We start from the raw sequence: 25936 nt of genomic DNA, 5'->3' as shown, positions 1-25936 counted from the left end.
GTAAGCAATGCCAAGCTTCTCAATTCCAGGTTAAAGAAGCCCATTTCAGAGGTCACCATAATCAAAATATATACTGTAGGATAGAGATGTAAGCAATGCCAGGCTTCTCAATTCCAGGTTAATCAGGAAATATTAGTACTAGAATACGGTAATCAAGCACAACATGTCTAGGAAGACATATTTATTTCAACACCATAAACAAGCAGTGGTGACCCCTCATTCAGGTTTTAACCCCATATTTATAGCAAAAATGGGGCATGCCTGTTTTGCATGTTATTTTGGCATTAATACGTGTCATATATCAGTTTGCAAACAATGTAAAAAATAATATACATTAAGTTAATAAAGCCTCATACAAACATGGTCTCTTTTGTTTTCTTGAGTAAGGCAGCTCCAAAATGCAGGTGTTTCAGCCTAGCTCAGTGCTTTCTGTGATGGTGGGGCAAGCCAGTAGAAAATATGGAGCGTTGCGCCGTGATTGGCTCAGTGTTCTGTCACTCATGGTGACTTTACGTCACTGCAAAGTGTAAGAGGCTACTTTGTTGCGGTTCAAACACTTAAAAGACACCCGATCCCCTCAGCCCTCAAAATAAGTGGACACTTCTGATGACGTATCATGATGTCTGACGAGTATACACTTGCAGGGCAAGGGGCGAGGGTGGAAAGAATGATTTTTAAATGGACCACCCATGGCCGGAAATTCATCCCGAGATTATTGTGTTTTCAGCCATCGGTAGCATGTGGGTGCTTTATATGCGCTTACAGTCAATTATGAGTGCATGTCTACTAATATTAAATACATCCTTATTAATATACGCCTACTGTATGATAGCAAGGAAATTAATTAGCTAATTAACGTTAGCCTGCCAAACTGGAAAATGTTTTATTTTTACAATTTCCAAAAGATAACCAAACAAAAACATATTTACTTTTTACGAGACGTGTTTGTGCCGTCATGTGCATTAGTTGCACAATTTCTAACTTATTTGCATTCGTTTTTACTTACACTTATATGTTGACTTCATTGATGTTGTTTTTAAGTGTTCGCAGACTTTTGTTAGCGGATGTACAATCGTCGCAAATTGAATTCTGGGTAGTTTCGGGGCTAGGAGTGAACATAATTGTACACTCGCAAAACCGACTAAAAACGAGGGCTGAGGGGCTTGCGTTGCAAACTTCCCTTGCTTGGCTAATCATTTGGACCGCCCTCCAAGATGGCAACGGGGATTCCCCCAAGGGCATAAGGCAATGAAAAGTGGACGAGGGTGAGTCTTTTAAGTGTTTGGACCGCACCCAGTGAAAATGTTTGTCCTTTGGCTACTGCGGTAGAAGTGCACATCCAAGAAGGCTCAAGGTCATTGGCCACAGATAAAATCGTGTTATATGTGCAGTAGCTTTGATTGGACTGATCATGTCAACATCATACTTTCACAATCTTAATTAGCAATCATCACATGAATCAAGTCGACAATATACTGGCAAATCCCTTTTAATCCTTGTCATACGAAGAGAAATAATAAAGAGAAATTATAGGTAAAACGTATCGGTGCTCATCGACCTTTGGACATAAACATTACACAACAAGTTGGAAATCGCAAATTCATCAATGAGTGGAACGAATCAGTGACAGTGGCTGTGTGGTGGTCCCATTATCTGGGATTAAGGGTCTCATTTCCAAGTTTAAAATGATAAACATTCAACATTGGCCATGCTGTCAATTAAGCAGGATTTGTGCTGCGCTCAAAACAACTGTTAACTCGGAGGCCCGCGGCACCACCTTTCTGTTCAAGTGAGCACAGCATGAACAATGTGAGTCCAAAAATGTATTGTATGCTGCTGCATAAATTGTAATATGCCAGGGAGATATGTATACTGTAGCTAAGAAAGTAATACTAAGTGTATATTGTGTAGTAAAATGTTAGTAGGCCATGTGTCTCACCCTAATAATTTGGTCTATTTGCTCCTCTTCATTTTGCCTCTAAAGTTACGTCTGTCCTAGCTCTCTCATTAATGTCTTAATCGAAATTACAGATTGCCTCTTATCTGCATGTGTCACAAGGCGCAGCTTGATGAGAATACATTCCTCTTTATTAAAGAACCACTTACACAAACTAACGTGACGCTATAAACACTGGTGGTGACACAGGCAACTAATACATAGACAATAACCCACAGATAAACCAAGGAATATGGCTACCTAAATATGGTTCCCAATCAGAGACAACGATAAACAGCTGCCTCTGATTGAGAACCAATCTAGGCAACCATAGACATATAAACCCCTAGACAATACAACTAAACACACCACCCTTGTCACCCTGACCTAACCAAATAAGAAAACAAAGATAACTAAGGTCAGGGTGTGACAGCATGTCGTCCCCTTATGCCATAGTTTGTACATCTCAGTTGTCATTAGAAACCACATTTGTTTAAGCAAATCAGTCATCAGCTTTGTTTTTTTTTAAAGGCAGTAAATGAAGCTGAATGAACTGTTTCACTGCCAGACAAGGCTCCGCTGATAGCCAGCTGGAGTAGTGGTACGATGTCGGGACTGCAGTTGGGACAGCTTTATGTAGGCCCCAACAGTTTGTGGGCACCGTTATAGTGCAATTACTGTATTGTTTAGTGTTGTGTAGTGGCTTTGCTGGCATGCATTCCACTTTTCTTTTCTTTTTGCCCCAACAAGATTTACATGCTAAAATCGGGACTGTAAATAAAACACACACACACAAAAAAAAAAAACTTAAAATACAAATAAGAGGAAAATGCTAATTCTTGTACCCCATTGTGTGTGCTCCCCCCTCCCCTGTTGTCTTGGAGGTCCTCTTTGTGTTCTGGATGAAGTAAGAGTCGTGTCTGGCTGGGAACGTTCAGCCACTCAGTGGCCAAAACTGTAATCTCCTGCAACAGAAACAGCAACAAACTCCACAAACAGCTGAATTTAAGCTTATTGATATGGCATAAAAAACTGAGCTGAATTAAAGCATCTCAATGTTTGTATTTGGCTACAAAGGTAAAACTCTGTGCAGTACATTTGGCATTGAATGGATTCACTAGAAGAAAAGGTCCAACCCTACCGCAGTTATCGATCGATCCAAGATAGAGAGCACAGCACAGCAGTGTGTGAGAGAGAGAGATTTGTTTTTGAAACATTCAGAACAAGCAATTTCAGAGTCCGATATATACACTGAGTGTACAAAACATTATGGACGTCTGCTCTTTCCATGACAGACTGACGAGATGAATCCAGCTGAAAGCTATGGTCCCTTAATGATATCACTTAATTCCACTTCTATCAGTGTAGATGAAGGGGAGGAGACAGGTTAAATAAGGATTGTGTCTATGTATAAGTGCCATTCAGAGGGTGAATAGGCAAGACAAAAGCTAAGTGCCTTTGAGCGTGGTAGGGTAGTATGTGCCAGGTGCACCGGTTTGTGTCAAGAACTGCAACGCTGTTTGGTTTTTCACGCTTAACAGCTTCCCATGTGTATCAAGAATGGTCCACCACCCAACATGACACAACTGTTGGAAGCATCGGAGTCAACATGGGCTGCATCCCTGTGGAAGACTTTCGGCACCTTGTAGTCCATGCCCGGACAAATTAAGGCTGTTCTGGAGGGTGAAAGGCGGGGGTGCAACTCAATAGTAGGAAGGTCTTATTAATGTTTTGTACACTCATCTATATATATATATATTAGTACCAGTAAAAGTTTGTACACATCCACTCATTCAAGGGTTTTTCTTAATTTGTATTATTTTCTACATTGTAGAATCATAGTGAAGACATCAAAACTATGACATAACACATATGGAAACATGTAGTAACCAAAAAAGTGTTAAACAAATCTAAATATATTTGAGATTATTCAAAGTAGATACCATTTGCCTTAATGTCAGCTTTGCAGGAAGTCACCTGGAATGCATTTCAATTAACAGGTGTGCCTTGTTAAAAGTTAATTTGTGGAATTTCTTTCCTTAATGCGTTTGAGCCAATCAGTTCAGTTGTGACAAGGTAGTGGTGGTATACAGAAGATAGCCCTGTTTGGTAAAACACCAAGTCCATAATATGGCAAGAACAGCTCAAATAAGCAAAGAGACAATAGTCCATCATCACTTTAAGACATTAAGGTCAGTCAATCCTGAAAGTGTCAAGAACTTTGTGCAGTCGGAAAAACAATCAAGCTCTACGATGAAATTGGCTCTCATGAGGACCGCCACAGGAAAGGAAGACCCAGAGTTATTTCTGCTGTAGAGGATAAGTTCATTAGAGGTAACTGCACCTCCGGTTGCAGCCCACATAAATGCTTCACAGAGTTCAAGTAACAGACACATCAACATAAACTGTTCAGAGGAGACTGCCGAATCAGGCCTTCTTGGTCATATTGCTGCAAAGAAACCATTACTAAAAGACACCAATAAGAAGAGACTTGCTTGGGCCAAGAAACACAAGAAATTGACATTTGTCACAGCTGTTGAAGGAAGTTGGACCAAGGTGTAGCGTGGTGTGCGTACATTTTCTTTTATTATAACAAATGAAGCCAACAACCGTGAAGCTACAGGCTATGTGCCATAAACAAAAGTCAACTTCCCACAAAGACAGGTGGGAAAAGGGCTACCTAAGTATGGTTCTCAATCAGAGACAACGATAGACAGCTGTCCCTGATTGAGAACCCTACCTGGCCAAAACATAGAAATACAAATAATATAACATAGAATACCCACCCCAAGTCACACCCTGACCAAACCAAATAGAGACATAAGAAGGATCTCTAAGGTCATGGCGTAACAACATTAGACTGGTGGAAATCTGTCCTTTGCTCTGATGAATCCAAATTTGAGATTTTTGGTTCCAAACACTGTGTCTTTGTGAGACGCAGAGTAGCTGAACGGATAATCTCCGCATGTGTGGTTCCCACCGTGAAGCATGGATGAGGAGGTGTGATGGTGTGGGGGTGCTTTGCTGGTGACAGTGTTGGTTGATTTATTAAGAATTCAAGGTATACTTAACCAGCATGGAGAGCGATGGAGTGCTGCATCAGATGACCTGTTCGCCACAATCACCCGACCTCAACCCAATTGAGATGTTTTGGGATGAGTTGGACTGCAGAGTGAAGGAAAAGCAACCAACAAAACCAGAGTTGCAAAGAAAAAGCCATGTCTCAGACTGGCCAATTAAAATAAAATATTAAGATGGGCAAAAGAACACAGACACTGGACAGAGGAACTCTGCCTAGAAGGCCAGCATCCCGGAGTTGCCTCTTCACTGTTGACGTTGAGACTGGTGTTTTGCGGGTACTATTTAGTGAAGCTGCCAGTTGAGGACTTGTGAGGCGTCTGTTTCTTAAACTAGACACTCTAATGTACTTGACCTCTTGCTCAGTTGTGCACCGGGGCCTCCCACTCTTTCTATTCCGGTTAGGACATTTCTAAGTGACCCCAAACTTTTGAATTGTAGTGTATATTTTTTAAACTATATCTTCCCGCTGTCTCTGAATTATTAGCTAACAACCCAGCATTCACAAGGATGCAACAAACATCCTTGTTTCTTGTTATAACAATGTTTATGTGTGACATTTCCCCATATATGAAGTGAAAATGTCTGCAGACAGAAAAGGTTTCTTCACAGAAAACATTTCTTGAAATGCATTAAATGGTGGAAATGTACCATAATAGTTTTATCAGACAAAAACGTTGTACAGAGTACATTATACAGTAAGTTTCTCCAGTTTACAGAGTGGATCCTCCAATACATCAGAGAGCATCTTCTCCCCTGAGTCTCCTGGTTTATTCATTTGTAGATCTAGCTCTCTCAGGTGTGAGGGGTTTGACCTCAGAGCTGAAGCCAAAGAGGCACAGCCTTCCCATGTGACCCAACAACATAACAGCCTGCAGAGAGAGAAACACCTGTCATTCTGCCAGTTCTGGACACACTGAAAAACAATTTCTGATTGCTTTCCTGAACAGTACATTACTTGCCTGATGGGTGGCAACAACTTAAAAAAGGTATAAACATGCTATTTTTTATTACTACATTTAGTTTATCATTTGTTTTCATGCAACTTCATGGTCTCCAAGAAAGATGGCCTTACCCCAGTTTTTCCACTTTACAGTGTGTATTCCCCAGTCCAGCAGAGAGCAGCTTCACTCCTGAATCCTGTAGGTTATTGTGACTCAGGTGCAGCTCTCTCAGACTAGAGGAGTTTGAGCTGAGAGCTGAGGCCAGAGACCCACAGCATTTCTCTGTGAGGTTACAGCATTTCAGCCTGGGAATAAATATGAAGGTAATATTTATAGATTGCACAGTCACAATGTTAATGTCCATCAGCAAGCTGCCTGCAAGCCTCTAGGTGGATCAGTTATAGCGCCCCTATTCTGACATTATGGAATATGCTGTAATACTTACGAAAGTCTTTCCAGTTTACAGAGTGGACCCTCCAGGACAGCAGAGAGCATCTTCACACCTGAGTCTCCTGGTTGGTTGTTGGTCAGGTCCAGCTCTCTCAGATGTGAGGGGTTTGACCTCAGAGCTGAAGCCAGAGAAGCACAGCTCTCCTCTGTGACTCCACAGCCTACCATCCTGCAGACAGAGTGGTTCATTTGTATAATATGCATTTTCATAGGACATGAGGACATTATTCATGTTCAAACATACAATTTAGTTTTCCTTTATCCTTTGTGAACATGAATGAAATAAACATCACCTCAGTGTTTCCAGTTGACATTGTGGTTCCTTCAGTGCAGCAGAGAGATGGTTAATTCCTGAGTCTCTTAACTTATTTCCACCTAGGTCAAGCTCTCTCAGGTGTGAGGGGTTTGTCATCAGAGCTGAAGCCAGATAATAACATCCTTCCTCTGTGGTTTTAGAGTTATACAGCCTGCAGAGGGATTCAACATAATTGAATGTCCTACTGTCATCGGCATTGTAGTACACTTCATTACTCATTGAGAAGTAACTTTGAGTTTCTAAGAGCAACTGGAGAGCTGTACTTCCTCATCCTCCCTTAGGTTTCTGATCTCAGAATTAAATGCCCATGCCCAGATATCCTCAACAATCAGATCACAAATCACATAATCACTTGACCTAAATCCTGAAATTACAGACCATTCTTGAAATGTTCTTGTACTCACTTCAGTTTTTGCAATTTACACTGTGGATTTTCCAGGACAGCAGAGAGCAGCTTCACTCCTGAGTCTCCTGGTTGGTTGTTGTTCAGGTCGAGTTCTCTCAGGTGTGAGGGGTTTGACCTCAGAGCTGAAGCCAGAGAAGTACAACCCTCCTCTGTGACTCCACAGCCAGAAAGGCTACAGAGGGAGAGAGACTATTACATTTACATTTTAGCCAGTTAGCAGACAATCTTATCCAGAGCGACTTAGAGTTAGATTATAACTATCCTCATGTAAACAGCTATTAGAGATCCACGCATTGCTTAGTGAATGACAGATGAATGACCCAATCTTCTTTCCAAGAAGACAGCCAACTTCATTTGATCACCTTATTACAAGAGAACTTTCCTCAATGCAGGAATTTTAAAACTTGTAATATACAGTGGGGCAAAAAAGTATTTAGTCAGCCACCAATTGTGTAAGTTCTCCCACTTAAAAAGATGAGAGGCCTGTTATTTTCATCACCGGTACACTTCAACTATGACAGACAAAATGAGAAAAAAAATCCAGAAAATCACATTGTAGGATTTTTTTATGAATTTATTTGAAAATTATGGTGGAAAATAAGTATTTGGTCACCTACAAACAAGCAAGATTTCTGGCTCTCACAGACCTGTAACTTCTTCTTTAAGAGGCTCCTCTGTCCTCCACTCGTTACCTGTATTAATGGCACCTGTTTGAACTTGTTATCAGTATAAAAGACACCTGTCCACAACCTCAAACAGTCACACTCTTAACTCCACTATGGCCAAGACCAAAGAACTGTCAAAGGACACCAGAAACAAAATTGTAGACCTGCACCACGCTGGGAAGACTGAATCTGCCATAGGTAAGCAGCTTGGTTTGAAGAAATCAACTGTGGGAGCAATTATTAGGAAATGGAAGACATACAAGACCACTGATAATCTCCCTCAATCTGGGGCTCCACGTAAGATCTCACCCCGTGGGGTCAAAATGATCACAAGAACGGTGAGCAAAAATCCCAGAACCACACGGGGGGACCTAGTGAATGACCTGCAGAGAGCTGGGACCAAAGTAACAAAGCCTACCATCAGTAACACACTACGCCGCCAGGGACTCAAATCCTGCAGTGCCAGACGTGTCCCCCTGCTTAAGCCAGTACATGTCCAGGCCCGTCTGAAGTTTGCTAGAGAGCATTTGGATGATCCAGAAGAAGATTGGGAGAATGTCATATGGTCAGATGAAACCAAAATATAACTTTTTGGTAAAAACTCAACTCGTCGTGTTTGGAGGACAAAGAATGCTGAGTTGCATCCAAAGTGCACCATACCTACTGTGAAGCATGGGGGTGGAAACATCATGCTTTGGGGCTGTTTTTCTGCAAAGGGACCAGGACGACTGATCCGTGTAAAGGAAAGAATGCATGGGGCCATGTATCGTGAGATTTTGAGTGAAAACCTGCTTCCATCAGCAAGGGCATTGAAGATGAAACGTGGCTGGGTCTTTCAGCATGACAATGATCCCAAACACACCGCCCAGGCAACGAAGGAGTGGCTTCGTAAGAATTATTTCAAGGTCCTGGAGTGGCCTAGCCAGTCTCCAGATCTCAACCCCATAGAAAATCTTTGGAGGGTTGAAAGTCCGTGTTGCCCAGCAACAGCCCCAAAACATCACTGATCTAGAGGAGATCTGCATGGAGGAATGGGCCAAAATCCCAGCAACAGTGTGTGAAAACCTTGTGAAGACTTACAGAAAACGTTTGACCTCTGTCATTGCCAACAAAGGGTATATAACAAAGTATTGAGATAAACTTTTGTTATTGACCAAATACTTATTTTCCACCATAATTTGCAAATAAATTCATTAAAAATCCTACAATATGATTTTCTGGATTTTTTTCCCTCATTTTGTCTGTCATAGTTGAAGTGTACCTATAATGAAAATTACAGGCCTCTCTCCTCTTTTTAAGTGGGAGAACTTACACAATTGGTGGCTGACTAAATACTTTTTTGCCCCACTGTATTTGAGTTTTTAAAAGTATATAAATTCAATTTTCCCATTAAAAAAATGTCCATGAATTATAATCCACATAATAATTCAAATTTCCTGTTGCTGCAGGATTCTTTTCCTGCTGTTGCAAACTGGCTCAAATTAGGATCCGACATCTGTATGAAACTAACCTCAGTATGTCCAGTTTACAGTGTGGATCCTCCAGTACAGTAGAGAGCAGCTTTAGCCCAGAGTCTCCAAGGATATTCCTGCTCAGATCCAGCTCTCTCAGGTGTGAGGAGTTTGACCTTAGAGCTGAAGCCAGAGAAGCACAGCCAACCTTTGTGGTACCACAGCTCTTCAGCCTGCAATGGGAAAAATACTCAGCTCTATACACAACTGGACATTTAAAATAGTTGAATCATTTCACATTTCCAAAAACGAAAGTAATTATATATTTCCACTCTGAGACATGCCCTTACCTCAGTGTCTTCAATTTACAACCTGGATTCTTCAATCCATCAGAGAGCAGCTTCACTCCTGAATCCTGCAGTTTATTGTCACTCAGGTCCAGCTCTCTCAGTGAAGAAGAGTTCGATCTGAGAGCTGAAGCTAAAGACTTACAGCATCTTTCAGTCAAGTTACAATCTTTCAGGCTGGAATAAATAATAAAACAACACATTTGGTCCACAAACAAGGTAAAGACTACAAAGACCATGAGGAAATTATGAAAATGTGTCCATAAATACTCACATTGCTGTTCTGGTGGCTTTGACCACTGGTAGCAGCCTAAGAAGACCCTCCTCTGATCTGAAATACTTTCTCAGTTCGAAAACATCCTGCTTCTCCACTGAAGTCAGCAAAACAAAGACCAGAGCGGACCACTGTGCAGGTGACAGTTCAGCTTTTGAGAGACTTCCTGAGCTCAGATAGCTTTGGATCTCCTCCACTAGAGAAATGTCATTCAGTTCATTCAGACAGTGGAACAAGTTGATGCACCTTTCTGGAGAGGGATTCTTCTTGATCTTCATCTTTATGTACTTGGCTGTTTCCTCACTGCTTTGGGACTTGCTTTCTGTCTGTGACAGTAAGCCTTGTAAGAGAGTTTGATTGGACTCCAGTGATAGGCCCAGAAGGAAACGGAGGAACAGGTCCAGGTGTCCATTCATACTTTGTAAGGCCTTGTCCACTGCACTTTTGTGTAGAAACAATGCAGGTGTTTCTCCTGACATTGTCTTAATATTTACACCTCGAGAGAGAAGATTTACATTGCTGTTTTTGAATGTGAGAAACACATACAGAGCAGCTAAAAACTCCTGAATGCTTAGATGTACAAAGCAGAATAACTTCTCCTGGCACAGCCCTTTCTCCTCTCTAAAGATCTGTGTGCACACTCCTGAGTACACGGATGCTTCTGTGACATCAATGCCACATTCTCTTAGGTCTTCCTCGTAGAAGATCAGATTACCTTTTTCCAGCTGTTGATAAGCCAGTTTCCCCAGTTTCATTATCATTACTGTATTCCAGTGGTGATCAGTGTAATCTTCTCCAAGATACTTTTTACTACTCTGTTTGGTCTGAAAGATCAGGAAGTGTGTGCACATTTGAGTCAGAGTCTTGGGGATCTCTCCACTCTCTGCTTCACCCAACATTCTCTCTAGAACAGTGGCTGAAACCCAACAGAAAACTGGTATGTGGCACATGATGTAGAGACTCTTTGAGGATTTAATGTGTGAGATGATTCTGCTGGCCAGGTTCTCATCACTGAATCTCTTCCTGAAGTACTCCTCCTTCTGTGGGTCATTGAACCCTCGTACCTCTGTCACCTGGTCAACACACTCAGGAGGGATCTGATTGGCTGCTGCAGGTCGGGAGGTTGTCCAGAGAAGCGCAGAGGGTAACAGATTCCCTTTAATAAGGTTTGTCAGCAGCACATCAACTGAGGTTGACTCTGAGACATCAAAACAGGTCTTATTGTTCTGGAAGTCAAGAGGGAGTCGACACTCATCCAGACCATCAAATACAAACAGGACTTTGCACTCATCATAGTTAATCATTTTGGATTCTTTCATTTCCATGAAAAAAGATTGTAAAAGTTCCATCAAACTGCATCTCTTCGTCCTCATCAAATTCAGCTCACGAAAAGGAAGTGGAAATATGAACTGAATATCCTTATTGGCTTTTCCTTCGGCCCAGTCCAGAATAAACTTCTGCACGGAAATGGTCTTTCCAATGCCAGCGACTCCCTTTGTCAACGCAGCTTTTATATGCCTGTCTTGTCCAGGTAAGGGTTTAAAGATGTCATTACATTTGATTGGTGTATCTTGTGTTGCTGGTCTCCTGGATGCTACCTCAATCTGTCTTATCTCATGGTCATTATTGACCTTTCCACTTCCACCTTCAGTGATGAAAATCTCTGTGTAGATGTCATTAAGAAGTGTAGGGTTTCCTTGCTGTGCTAGTCCCTCAAAAACACACTGAAATCTCTTCTTCAGAGTTGATTTGAGCTTCTCTTGGATTTCTGCCTCAGCACTGACATTTTGGTGCCTGGGAAAATTATAGAAAATGTTTAAACATTTTGTATCAAAGGAGGAACAAATGGAAACTGAATTTCAACAGTTATGAAGACCTGAGACAATGTGGTCTCCAAATGATATGAAGCCATAAAAACAGCAGACACTCACATTTTCTGATCTACGGGAAAGACATTCGCTCCTTCATATGACTCCATGGACACAGTGCAGGAAGGAGGACAGTCCTGTCTCTGCTGAGGGAGTGGAGGGACCCTGTCAAAACAAACTTTTAAATCTTTACAAAGAACAAGAAGTCCTGGGTGCGTGTTTATGAGTTTTGTTTTAAAGAAACCATGAACTCTAAATATTGTAATAACCTTTTATTTGACATAAGTGGTTCATTACTGAACCTCGTTGGCAGGTCCATAGACTTGTCACTCTTCATAGACAAACAGCTGGGTACAGGAGACACTGGTCTCTCTTGTTGGATCCTGACAAAAAACAAGGAAATTATATTTAGTTGGGCTAAGGAAGAAATAGTCAAAATTGTTGTTGAGGAGTAATTATAATGTGCAGTACCAGTCAAAAGTTTGGACACCAAGAGTACTCGTTCCAGGGTTTTTCTTTATTTTTACCATTTTCTACATTGTAGAATAATACTGAAGACATCAAAACTATGAAATGACACATGGAATCATGTAGTAGCAAAAACAGTGTTAAACAAATCTAAATAAATTTTATATTTGAGATTTTTCAAAGTAGTGACCCTTTGCCTTGACAGCTTTGCACACTCTTGGCATTCTCTCAACCAGGTTCATGAGGTAGTCACCTGGAATACATTTCAATTAACAGGTGTGCCTTGTTAAAAGTTAATTTGCGGAATTTATTTACTTCTTAAAAGGATCGGCCCCTTTAATTATTATTTTTTTAACCTAAAATGACACCCAAATCTAACGGCCTGTAGCTAAGGCCCTGAAGCAAGGATATGCATTTGATTGGTACTATTTGAAAGGAAACACTTTGAAGTTTGTAGAAATGTGAAGGAATGTAGGTGAATATAACACATTAGATCTGGTAAAAGATAATACGATGAAAAAACCAACCGTTCTATTACCATCATCTCTTGAAATGCAAGAGAAAGGCCATAATGTATTATTCCAGCACAGGTGCAATTTAGAATTTGGCCACTAGACGGCAACAGTGTATGTGAAAGTGTTAGACTGATCCAATGAACAATTGCATTTCTGTTCAAAATGTTGTATCAAGACTGCCCAAATGTGCTTAATTAGTTTATTAATAACTTTTCATGTTCAAAATTGTGCACTCTCCTCAAACAATAGCATGGTATTCTTTCACTGTCATAGCTACTGTTAATTGGACAGTGCAGTTAGATTAACAAGAATTTAAGCTTTCTGCCGTTATCAGATATGTCTATGTCCTGGGAAATGTTCTTGTTACTTACAACCTCATGCTGATCGCATTAGCCTAAGTTAGTTCAAACGTCTCACAGGGGACCCACCAACCCTGAAGTTTAATGCATTTGAGCCAATCAGTTGTGTTGTGACAAGGTAGGGGTGGCATATTGAAGATAGCCCTATTTAGTAAAAGACCAAGTCCATATTATGGCAAGAACAGCTCAAATAAGCAAAGAGAAACGACAGTCCGTCATTACTTTAAGACATGAATGTCAGTCAATCCTGAAAATTTCAAGAACTTCAAAAGTTTCTTCAAGTGTAGTTGCAAAAACCATAAAGCACTATGATGAAACTGGCTCTCATGAGGACCGCCACAGGAAAGGAAGACCCAGAGTTACTTCTGCTGCAGAAGACAAGTTCATTAGAGTTAACTGCACCTAAGATGGCAGCCCAAATAAATGCTTCACAGAGTTCAAGTAACAAACACATCTCAAAATCAACTGTTTAGAGGAGAGTGCATGGATCAGGCGTTCATGGTGGAATTTCTGCAAAGAAACCACTACTAAAGGACAACAATAACAAGAAGTGACTTGCTTGGGCCAAGAAACACCAGCAATGTGTGGTGCCCACCATGAAGCATGGAGGAAGTGTGATGATTTGGGGATGCTTTGCTGGTGACACTGTCTGTGATTTCTTTAGAATTTAAGGCACAATTTCCTGACCCCTCCTGTCTCAGCCTCCAGGATTTATGCTGCAGTAGTTTATGTGTCGGGGGCTAGGGTCAGTCTGTTATATCTGGAGTATTTCTCCTGTCTTATCCGGTGTCCTGTGTGAATTTAAGTATGCTCTCTCTAATTCTTTCTCTCTTTCTTTCTTTCTCTCTCTCTCTCTCGGAGGACCTGTGCCCTAGGACCATGCCTCAGGACTACCTGGCATGATGACTCCTTGTTGTCCCCAGTCCATCTGGCCGTTCTGCTGCTCCAGTTTCAACTGTTCTGCCTGCGGCTATGGAACACTGACCTGTTCACTGTGATTACTACTATTTGACCATGCTGGTAATTTATGAACATTTGAACATCTTGGCCATGTTCTGTTATAATCTCCACATGGCACAGCCAGAAGAGGACTGGCCACCCCTCATAGCCTGGTTCTTTTCTAGGTTTCTTCCAATGTTTTGGCCTTTCTAGGGAGTTTTTCCTAGCCACTGTGCTTCTACACCTGCATTGCTTGCTGTTTGGGGTTTTGGGCTGGGTTTCTGTACAGCACTTTGATATATCAGCTGATGTAAGAAGGGCTATATAAATACATTTGATTTGATTTTTCAACATGACAAAGACCCAAAACACAACTCCAGGTTGTGTACGGGCTTTTTGACCAAGGAGAGATGGAGTGCTGTATCAGATGACCTGGCCTCCACAATCACCCGACCTCAACCCAGTTGAGATGGTTTGGGATGAGTTGGACCGCAGAGTTAAAGAATAGCAACCAACAAGTGCTCAGCATATGTGGGAACTCCTTCAAGACTGTTGGAAAAACATTCCTCATTAAGCTGGTTGAGAGAATGCCAAGAGTGTGCAAAGCTGTCATCAAGGCAATGGGTGGCTACTTTTAAGACTCTAAAGTCTAAAATATATTTTGATTTGTTGAACACTTTTTCTTACTACATGATTACATATGTGTTATTTCATAGTTTTGATGTCTTCACTATTATTCTACAAAAATAGTAAAAATAAAGAAAAACCCTTGAATGTGTAGGTGTGTCCAAACGTTTTACTGGTACTATATGTGTGTGGTTAAAACAACAAGTCTTATAACCCTTGTTCACTGGAAAAGTTGATTGGTTGTCCCATAGACTGGTCACTCTTCATAGACACACAGCTGGTTACAGGAGACACTGGTCTCTCCTGATGGACCCTGTCAAAAACCATGGAGATTAGTTTTAGTCTGAATGGGGAAGGGTGCGGGTGCTCAGATATCTGTATGGCAATCATTCTTAAATGGAAGAACTTTGGAACTACTAAGACTCTTCCTAGAACTGCCCACCCAGCCAAACTGAGCAATTGGGGAAGAAGGACCTTGGTCAAGGAGGTGACCAAGAACCCGATGGTCACTCTGACAGAGCTCCAGTTATTCTGTGGAAATGGGAGAACCTTCCAGAAGGACAACCATCTCTGCAGCACACCACCAATCAGACCATTATGGTAGAGTGGCCAGACGGAAGCCACTCCTCAGTTAAAGGCACATGACAGCCCACTTGGAGTTTGCCAAAAGGCACCTAAAGTACTCTCAGACCATGAGAAACAAGATTCTCTGGTCTGATGAAACCAAGACTGAACTCTTTGGCCTGAATGCTAGGCGTCACGTCTGGAGGAAACCTAGCACCATCCCAACGGTGAGGCATGGTGGTGGCAGAATTGAGGAAAAGATGAACAGAGCAAAGTACAGAGAGATCCTTGATGAAAACCTGTTCCAGAGCGCTCAGGACCTCCGACTGGGGCAAAGGTTCACATTCCAACAGGACAACGACCCTAAGCACACAGCCAAGACAACGCAAGAGCGGCATTGGGACAAGTGTCTGAATGTCCTTGAATGGCCCAGCCAGAGCCCGGACTTGAACCTGATCTAACAGCTCTGGAGAGACCAGAACATAGCTGTGCAACTACGCTCCCCATCCAACCTGGACTCCCAAGTGGCACACCGGTCTAAGGCACTGCATCTCAGCGCTAGAGGCATCACTACAGACCCTGGTTCGATTCCAGGCTGTATAACAGCTGGCCGTGATTGGGAGTTCCATAGGGCAACGCACAATTGGCCCAGCGTCGTTAGGGTTTGGACAGGTTAAGCAGTCATTGTAAATCAGAATTTGTTTTTGACTGACTTGCCTAGTTAAATAAAGGTTAAATAAAATAAACAAAAAACCTGACAGAGCTTGAGAGGATCTGCAGAGAAGAATGGAAGAAACTCCCCAAATACAGGTGTGCCAACCTTGTAGCATCATTCCCAAGAAGACTTGTGGCTGTAATCGCTGCCAAAGGTGCTTCAACAAAGTACTGAGTAAAGGATCTGAATACTTATGTAAATGTAATATTTCAGTGTTTTTGTTATACATTTGCAAAAATGAATAAACTTTTTTGCTTTGTCATTATGGGGTGTTGTGTGTAGATTGATGAGGGGGTGAAAACAATTGAATTCATTTTAGAAATAAGGCTGTAACGTAACAAAATGTGGAAAAAGTCAAGGGGTCTGAATACTTTCCAAATGCACCGTATATTTGTGGTTAAAACAATAAGTCTCATTACCCCTGTTCACTGGAAAAGTTGATTGGTGGTCCCATAGACTGGTCACTCTTCATAGACACACAGCTGGTTACAGGAGACGCTGGTCTCTCCTGATGGACCCTGACAAAAACCATGGAAATTATTGTTAGTCTGACTAGGGAAGAAATAGTTTTTGACGGCGCTCAGATATCTGTATCAGGATTATGTAGGTGTGTGGTAAAACTAAGTCTTATTACCACTGTTCACTGGACAATGGTTCTTTACTGAAGTTATACGGAGGATCGATTGACATGTCACTCTTCATGGACACACAGCTGGGTACAGGAGACACTGGTCTCTCCTGCTCCTCTTTCTCGCCTGAGAGAATATTTTTCGAAAAACTGTCCCCCTCCTCTCTCTCTGCAGAGAGACTCATTTTAGAGGTCGTAATTCCCTTCTCACGGGAAGTCAAATACTACTGTCCTCTGACCTATATCAGCCCTGTGAACACACACACACACACCTCCACCCATACAGAGAGGGAGAGAGAGAGTATCAATCATACACAATGCGGTCAAATAGCTACTACACACACTACCAAATTTAAGTGGCTGGTTTTCTGTAACATTTGTTGGTTATCCAGGAAGTGTATCACTTTCGACTGTTACGCATTTGCCAACTATTGTCAACTGGACTACTTTAGCTTGTTAGCAACTTAGCTGGCACATGTACAAGCCATAGCAGTGACAGATTAGTAGAATTTAAATGAATGAGGTGGTCCTTTCTGCAAACATTTTTATGAATTTAGCTGGCTAGATTACACAGTTCGCAAACAGGATCAATAGTTGAATAGACATTAAATATGCTACTTCTTTAATCTCCCCTTTTCCCCATCTCTGCTCTACTCTTCTCTTTCAATAACTTTCTATTTTCTTGTTGCAAGAAACAAAAACAGTCTGTAATGCTTACCACTGAGATGGGTTGCTCGGTTTGAGAATGCTGCTGTAGGCTGTAGCTTCTTTGTTTGACTACTTAAAGGGCAGAACGTAGGGAGGGAGGGCAAGCCAGGGCAGGCACAGTATTTGACTTCCGCCTTATGGGAATTTGGTAGCTAGATGAGCTACATTTGCTTGGTAGGTTGTTGCTATGCCTCTTTCCTCTCACGGTGATCTTTATGGGTGCTTTTACGCTGTGTGGTGCATGGAAACAGAGTAATCTTCTGAGCCACTATCTTCAGACTGACATAGGGTAAAGGGCAATGTGCATCACCAAAGTTGTCCGAAGTGATTTAATAACATAACAGGAAGTAATTTACACCAGCTGTCTGCATATGAAACCTTGGGAAACAGCCTGTTTTAAAACCTGGGAAAAAATGTATTAAAGGTGGATTAACAAGTGACTCGGTGTGACGTACAAACAAACAAAGCCTCCACTGTGATCCAACAGTTGTAGATTTGATGAGATAGGAAATATCTTTGCTGATAAATGTCGATACTTTACACCCACTGTAACAGTGTTCCTCTCCACCAGAGAGCACTGTTGTTTAATGAATGGTGAGGTTTGTCAACTGCTCCTCCTCTCTGCCAAATCATACTGCCAATATACCTTTTACTTCCCCTACGTTTGTCTTTTTCAATATAGCTTTTTACTTATCTCTATGGTTCTATTTTTATGTTGATCTGTTTCTCTCCTTCTCTCTCTCTTTCTCTCTCTCTCTTTTTCCAACTCTCTCTGTCTCTGTGCATCATCTCCACAATGCTGGACTTCAATGGGATTGGAATAGATGTTACCATAGCAATCGCTCATTTAGGTGGGATACCATCGGATACCATACTGTAACCAAAGACATATAAATGTCAAATAGGGTCTGGGAGGGTGGGGGTTTGAGGTTGGGGTTTCTGTGAAGGGTTTAGGGGTGTTAGGGGTCTCGTTATCAGTGGTTAATTGCCACATTAGCAGGACAGGGTAAATCTGTGGTGGAGCAAACTATTACAGTGATAGCAACACCTCCTGGCACACGCCTGGGTGCAGTGGGAGGGGCGACTGGCATCAGGTGTGTGTGTGTCTTATTACATTTGGGTTGGTTACATGATGGTTGTTTTATTGATCCAGTCTGCATTCCCACCAAGATTCCCACACAGATGAATCTCTTTCTTTCTTTCTTTTTATTTTTCTCTCTCTCTCTCATGCTCTTTCTCTCTCTCTCTCTTCACAGTCACATGTGTGTGTTTAGTTGCTGTTTACTAGATTGTCTCTGAATATACAGCCTATGCATGCCTCTGACACACACATATTCCCCTGAGAGATCTCTCCACGTGCTGCTCCTGTCACAAGATCATATAATAACACAATTGTACATTGTTTAAAAAATATTTATCCTCCATGAACAATATTACATTTACAGTAGACTTTAATAAGACCAGAATGGCTTTCCAATGATCTGTGTAAGAAAGCTGCCGCAATCATCCCTCTCTTCAAAGGAGATACTCTAGACCCAAACTGCTACAGACCTATATCTATCCTACCCTGCCTTTCGAAGGTCTTCGAAAGCCAAGTTAACAAACAGATTACCGACCATTTAGAATCCCACCGTACCTTCTCCACTATGCAATCTGGTTTCAGAGCTGGTCATGGATCCACCTCAGCCACGCTCAAGGTCCTAAATGATATCATAACCACCATCGATAAAATACATTACTGTGTAGCCATATTCATCGACCTGGCCAAGGCTTTCAACTCTGTCAATCACCTCATTCTTATCGGCAGACTCAACAGCCTTGGTTTCTCAAATGACTGCCTCATCTGGTTCACCAAGTACTTCTCAGAGTTCAGTGTGTCAAATCGGAGGGCCTGTTGTCCGGACCGCTGGCAGTCTCTATGGGGGTGCCACAGGGTTCAATTCTCGGGCCGGCTCTCTTCTCTGTATACATCAATGATATCGCTCTTGCTGCTGGTGATTATCTGATCAACCTCTACACAGACGACATCATTCTGTATACTTCTGGCCCTTCTTTGGACACTGTGTTAACAACCCTCCAGACGAGCTTCAATGCCAAACAACTCTCCTTCCGTGGCCTCCAATTGCTCTTAAATACAAGTAAAACTAAATGCATGCTCTTCAACCGATTGCTGCCTGCACCTGCCCGCCCGTCCAACATCACTACTCTGGACGGTTCTGACTTATGTGGACAACTACAAATACCTAGGTGTCTGGTTAGACTGTAAACTCTCCTTCCAGACTCACATCAATCATCTCCAATCCAAAGTTACATCTAGAATTGGCTTCCTATTTTGCAACAAAGCATCCTTCACTCATGCTGCCAAACATACCCTTGTAAAACTGACCATCCTACCGATCCTCGACTTCGGCAATGTCATTTACAAAATAGCCTTTAATACCCTACTCAATAAATTGGATGCAGTCTATCACAGTGCCATCTGTTTTGTCACCAAAGCCCCATATACTTTTTTTTTGTGTGTGAATTTTTACCCCTTTTTCTCCCCAATTTCGTGGTGTCCAATTGTTGTAGTAGCTACTTGTTGCAGGAATTAAATTCCTCTGTTTTAATACCCAATTAAAATTAAACACTCTGTCAATTGATAAGAATTTGTATGACTCTTATTTGTATAAAATGGACAGAGCCCAGTCTTAAAGTCAACCAGCAGCGTTTATTCACGAGAATACTGCCCATTATACATCTTACCACAGGTTATAAACTGAAAATGACGTCATTAGTTTTAGTCCTAGCCCGTGTCATCTCCGCTCCAGTACAATGGCTGTATGGTTCTCACATCGTCTCTCCCTATTAAGATCATTTATGACCGAGCCAAGGCCAGCTTGTGTAGATAAACCTTCTAGCCAGTCTGGCTATAAGTTCATTCATTTCTACCATGGTACAGACAGTCATTGTTCTAATTCTTGATTATATTTACACACTATATACACATTATATTCCTGACCATTACACATTATATTCAGTACTAGGATTAAAAAGAAAATTCATACATATACAGTAACATAATAGTATTCTGATTAGTACATTTACAGTAACATAATAGTATTCTGATTAGTCAGTCCTGATTGAAATGTATACATAATTAGTCATTATTGATAATAATTCCCTTAACACTACTATCTTGTCTCGTCGTACAACTCCCGTACGGGCTCGGGAGAGACGAAGGTTGAAAGTCATGCGTCCTCCGATACACAACCCAACCTAGCCGCACTGTTTCTTTACACAGCGCGCATCCAACCCGGAAGCCAGCCGCACTAATGTGTCGGAGGAAACACCGTGCATCTGGCAACCTTGGCTAGCGCGCACTGTGCCCGGGAGTCACAGGAGTCGCTGGTGCGCGATGAGACAAGGACATCCCTACCGACCAAGCCCTCCCTAACCCGGATGACGCTAGGCCAATTGTGCGTGGCCCCATGGACCTCCCGGTCGCGGCCGGTTACGACAGAGCCTGGGCGCGAACCCAGAGTCTCTGATGGCACAGCTGGCGCTGCAGTACAGAGCCCTTAACCACCGCGCCACCCGGGAGGCCCTAAGCCCCATATACTACCCAAAACTGCGACCTGTATGCTCACGTTTGCTGGCCCTCGCTTCATACTTGTCGCCAAACCCACTGGCTCCAGGTCATCTACCAGACCCTGCTAGGTAAAGTCCCCCCTTGTCTCAGCTCGCTGGTCACCATAGCAGCAACCACCTGTAGCACATGCTCCAGCAGGTATATCTCCCTGGTCACCCCCAAAACCAATTCTTCCTTTGGCCGCCTCTCCTTCCAGTTCTCTGCTGCCAATGACTGGAACAAATTACAAAAATCACTGAAACTGGAAACACTTATCTCCCTCACTAGCTTTATGCACCAGCTGTCAGAGCAGCTCACAGATGACTGTACCTGTACATAGCCCATCTATAATTTAGCCCAAACAACTACCTCTCCCCCTACTGTATTTATTTATTTATTTTGCTCCTTTGCACCCCATTATTTCTATCTCTACTTTGCACATTTTTACACTGCAAATCTACCATTCCAGTGTTTTACTTGCGATATTGTATTTACTTAGCCACCATGGCTTTTTTTGCCTTTACCTCCCTTATCTCACCTCATTTTCTCACATTGTATATAGACTTATTTTTCTACTGTAATATTGACTGTATGTTTGTTTTACTCCATGTGTAACTCTGTGTTATTGTATGTGTCGAACTGCTTTGCTTTATCTTGGCCAGGTCGCAATTGTAAATGAGAACTTGTTCTCAACTTGCCTACCTGGTTAAATAAAGGTGAAATTTAAAAAAACTCCAGACGAGCTTCAATGCCATACAACTCTCCTTCCGTTGCCTCCAACTGCTCTGCAAGTAAAACTAAATTCATGCTCTTCAACCGATCGCTGCCCGCACCTGCCCGCCCATCCAACATCACTAATCTGGATGGTTCTGACTTAGAATATGTGGACAACTACAAATACCTAGGTGTCTGGTTAGACTGTAAACTCTCTTTCCAGACTCACATCTTTGCTTCATCAAACATCTCCAATCCAAAATTAAATCTAGAATCGGCTTCCTATTTCGCAACAAAGCATCCTTCACTCATGCTGCCAAACATACCCTCGTAAAACTGACCATCCTACCGATCCTCAACTTTGGCGATGTCATTTACAAAATAGCCTCCAACACTCTACTCAACAACTTGGATGCAGTCTATCACAGTGCCATCCATTTTGTCACCAAAGCCCCATATACTACCCACCACTGCGACCTGTATGCTCTTGTTGGCTGGCCCTCGCTTCATACTTGTCGCCAAACCCACTGTCTCCAGGTCATCAACAAGTCTTTGCTAGGTAAAGCCCCGCCTCATCTCAGCTCACTGGTCACTATAGTAGCACCCACCCATAGCACGTTCTCCAGCAGGTATATCTCACTGGTCACCCCCAAAGCCAATTCCTCCTTTGGCCGCCTTTCCTTCCAATGAAGGATGGGGAGCATCGAACATCTCTGGAGAGACCTGAAAATAACGGTGCAGTAATACTCCCCATCCACCCTGACAGAACTTGAGAGGATCTGCAGAGAAGAAAAGGAGGAACTCTCCAAATACAGGTGTGCCCAGCTTGTAGCGTCATACCCAAGAAGACTCGATGCTGTAATCGCTGCCAAAGGTGCTTCAACAAAGTACTGAGTAAATGGTCTGAAAACTTATGTAAATGTGATATTTCAGTTATTTATTTGTAATAATTAGCAAGAAATTACAAAAACCTGTTTTTGCATTGTCATTATGGGGGGGTATTGTGTGTACATTGATGCCAAATTTTTTTTTTAAATAAATTGTAGAATAAGGCTGTAACGTAACAAAATGTGGAAAAAGTCAATGGGTCTGAATACTTTCCGAAGGCTGTGTGTGTGTGTGTGGTTTGGTTTGGTTTGGTTTGGGCCTGACAGGCTACTTTGTGTTGCTTATACTTGGAGCTGGCCCTGGAGTCATTAAAATGTTGATCATAATGTAGGCATAAATGTTAATTTACATTTAAACGTTTTTTAAAAATACAATAATTCTTAGCAACACATTTTTCAATGGAGAGAAAGAAAATAAGTAACATATTACTTGGCCTATTTAACCTATTTAAAATGGTGAACTCATAAAATGTTCCTGCATATCTGGGATGCTCTTTTGAGTTGATTTTGATGCAGTTTTTATTATGCAAAATAATCTGATTTATTCAGCATAAACTGTCAAGAACAACAACGGAAACAATAGAAATGTGTAGGCTTACATCAGTGGAGGATGCTGAGGGGAGGATGGCTCATAATAATGGCTGAAGGCGAGCAAATTGAATGGCATCAAATACATGGAAACCAAGTGAATAGGCCTATAAAAATAGGCCTATAAAAAGCCTTTTATCATGCATCAACATTAGGTTAATTCTGGAAATGGTAAGGGTCTTATCCATAATATTGTCTTATAATATTACCTTTCTCAGGACCTAACAAGCAACAACAGCTGGTGTGCAGAGGACAATTTCAATATTTTAATCTCAGTACAACATGCCATTAAATTCTGTCTCAGAAAGGTGTAGACTACAACAGTTTATATTGATGAATTTAATATTGTAGTGCATTATTTCACAATAACCATCTATGTTTAATGCATACCAATTGATGGGACAAGAGAGCACAGAGAGGAATTTAGGAAGAGATGCACTTGCTGAAAATGTAACAACCTGCATGTTAATTATTATTCAAATTTCTCCCAAATGTAACCTTACAAATCAGCAGAAATTCAAATGTTAATGAATCATATATTGTAATTGCGGAGCCTATCAGATATATAATTACTGCATGTGATTTATGAAAATAATAATTATTTGAAACGATTATATATTATATAATTGTATTAGGATGTAATGTGATATGATCCTCTATTATATTGGTCTGTATTGTTAATATTGAAAATAATAATCCTATCATAATAATAATCCAGATTATGTTATGAGAATAAGCTTCTGCTAGGGAAAAAGCAGAAAGGATGATAAGGACATGTAGGCCTTAACCATTTATGACTAAAAAGAGAATATGTTTTACAAGCTACATTCTTTGTTTATGTTTTTAGTCATAAATATGTTGGCCTATTTCTAAGAGGCAAAGCGAGAGACATGGCAGATATACAGTACCTGATTGTTAACACTAATGAACAATGTATCTGAAGGGATTTTTCAGTTAACTGACCAGTAGGCCTAGTCAAGGTTTCTGTGGATGGACAGAAAAACACTTGTCAAATAATACGTGTTCTTACGGGGTTGGGCAGGTTACTTTCTAAATGTAATATGTTACAGTTACAAGTTACCTGTCCAAAATTGTAATCAGTAATATACATTTTGGATTACCCAAACTCAGTAACATAATCTGATTACATTCCGTTACTTTTAGATTACTTTCCCTTTAAGAGGCATTAGAAGAAGACAAAAATGTATGTTACCAATTGAACGACATCTTTTGCAGGATAAATCAATGTTAAAGTTTGCATAGCTGGCCATCTATGGATGTAAAATTTTACTTTATGGGTTGGTTATGTAGGCTTCTTCTAACCCATCGCTTACTACTACATATAATAATACAATTAAATTATATCATTAAAAACCAAAGTATATTAGAATTCCAGTCATTCCAATAAATGTTATACCCCTTGATCTTCAAGAATAGGACTTAGATTAGCCAAATTGTTTAACCTGAGCATGACCCCAAAACTAAGAACTTATTAGCCAGCCCTACTCTGTTGTTTATGATTTTGTTGTCATGGAGGACTGATTGGGATCATTGAATCGAGTTCAAAAATAAATGCTGCGCTCATGGAATTACATGCTTTGAGCACTACTGAAAAGTGCTATTTACTTGTGAAAAATGAATGCCATATGCTGCATTTGCTATAGGCCTATTGTTTACCTTTTTGTTGGTGACACTTTGATATCTTGATCATATGCAGCTGTTTAAAGAGCAAATCCACAGATGAAACAATAACAAAACGGCCGCCCAGCCTCTGTTTTGTTAAAAAGCTGAGGGATGGGCCTGGAGACATGTAACCGCTCTCAGATTAATAGACAGAGCTATGGACTGACCATCCCATGATATAAAAATGATTGTTTTAACCATGTTATGAGACTATAAAGTGGTTGTTTACATTTACATTGTTTACAAACATTGGAGAAAAACAAGCTTATATTTTGGGTTCTCATGGAGTGTGACAGTTGAGCTAAACTCATGAGGCATTTATGTTATATTCTTCAAGAATCAATGGATATATATATTTTTATATATAATTTATACGTTGAAAAATGGATGTAGCAACTACAGATTGCCCCTTTAAATCTATCAAAAGTGTGCAAGTTTTTTTTCCAGCACGAATTAGATTTTTTTATTCCATAGGCTGGGATCCGCACTATGCAGCTGTTGCAAGAGCGCATTTTTCACTGGCTGTCCACTGGTTTCAAAAACAATGATTGATAGGCAGATTCAATTCTTGAATTCAACCATTATTGGGTTCAAATACACATTTAGATTTGTGAACAGCCATCCACAACAACCACAATCCGTAAAGCGTAAATAGGTAAATGAGAGAGCAGCAGTGTGATTCACATCAATGCGCTAAGTAGATATCAATAATAAGTGTTATCCGTATCGCTGTAGACTACACCACTGCTGTCTTCCTTACTGTACCTCTAAGCGTTTATTCAAGTTGGATAATCTTTGGATGCCGCCGACAGCAGTTGCACCATTGGAAGACAGCTTGGACTGTAGCCCCCCAAAAAACTATTCCTGCTCGTTTCTCTCGATCCATCAAACACATTTGGTGTGTCATAATAGTGGTCTCTGACTTGTGGTCAGACTCGCTCTGGTGGAACAAATTTAAATCTGCGCCTTTTTTCAATGCTGATTTGAATGTCATTGAGAAAACAGAGAAGTGTAATCCTTTCTGAATTTAAGTAATACTCAATTTTTTCAAAAGTATGATTACAATTTTTTTTTGCAGGTAACATAACGGATTACAGTTACCGTTTTTTGTAATCCATTACATATACAGTGGGGCAAAAAAGTATTTAGTCAGCCACCAATTGTGCAAGTTCTCCCACTTAAAAAGATGAGAGGCC

General features: G+C 41.1%; 1 protein-coding gene and 1 long non-coding RNA gene across 3 annotated transcripts; one reads left to right on the top strand and one right to left on the bottom strand.

Moving 5' to 3' along the window:
- Window positions 1-1044: 1044 nt before the first annotated feature.
- Window positions 1045-6710, top strand: LOC112252463. The gene is made up of 4 exons (XR_002953848.2): window positions 1045-1265; window positions 5799-6003; window positions 6111-6281; window positions 6418-6710. It is a non-coding gene; the product is annotated as an uncharacterized LOC112252463 (long non-coding RNA).
- On the bottom strand, window positions 5355-17604 carry LOC112245128 (NACHT, LRR and PYD domains-containing protein 12). Of its 2 annotated transcripts, XM_042323202.1 has the most exons (14): window positions 17269-17604; window positions 16557-16822; window positions 16342-16440; window positions 14858-14956; window positions 12005-12118; window positions 11799-11900; window positions 9868-11661; window positions 9597-9770; window positions 9306-9479; window positions 7129-7302; window positions 6702-6875; window positions 6404-6577; window positions 6090-6263; window positions 5355-5886 (listed from the first exon to the last, which is right to left on the bottom strand). In XM_042323202.1, the coding sequence occupies exons 2-14, from the start codon at window positions 16733-16735 to the stop codon at window positions 5706-5708; spliced, it is 3612 nt and encodes a 1203-aa protein (XP_042179136.1). In that variant the 5' UTR covers window positions 16736-16822; window positions 17269-17604; the 3' UTR covers window positions 5355-5705. The 2 variants fall into 2 exon arrangements, with proteins under 2 accessions (XP_042179136.1, XP_042179137.1); XM_042323203.1 differs by lacking the exon at window positions 16557-16822 and having other exon boundaries at window positions 5356-5886; window positions 17269-17602.
- Window positions 17605-25936: the final 8332 nt, after the last annotated feature.

The sequence above is a fragment of the Oncorhynchus tshawytscha genome, linkage group LG06 (assembly GCF_018296145.1).
Source record: "Oncorhynchus tshawytscha isolate Ot180627B linkage group LG06, Otsh_v2.0, whole genome shotgun sequence".
Classification (NCBI taxonomy): domain Eukaryota; kingdom Metazoa; phylum Chordata; class Actinopteri; order Salmoniformes; family Salmonidae; genus Oncorhynchus; species Oncorhynchus tshawytscha.
This window is presented reverse-complemented; position numbering and strand designations above follow the sequence as displayed.

Bases quoted from the DNA above. Each gene is read 5' to 3' on its own strand.
- LOC112245128 (XM_042323202.1), bottom strand. From the start codon at position 16,735: ATGAGTCTCTCTGCAGAGAGAGAGGAGGGGGACAGTTTTTCGAAAAAT. The intron at 16,441-16,556 runs GTAATAAGACTT...GGTTTTTGTCAG, and splicing joins CCATTGTCCAGTGAACAGTG to GGTCCATCAGGAGAGACCAG. The intron at 6,578-6,701 runs GTGATGTTTATT...CTCTGTCTGCAG, and splicing joins TGTCAACTGGAAACACTGAG to GATGGTAGGCTGTGGAGTCA.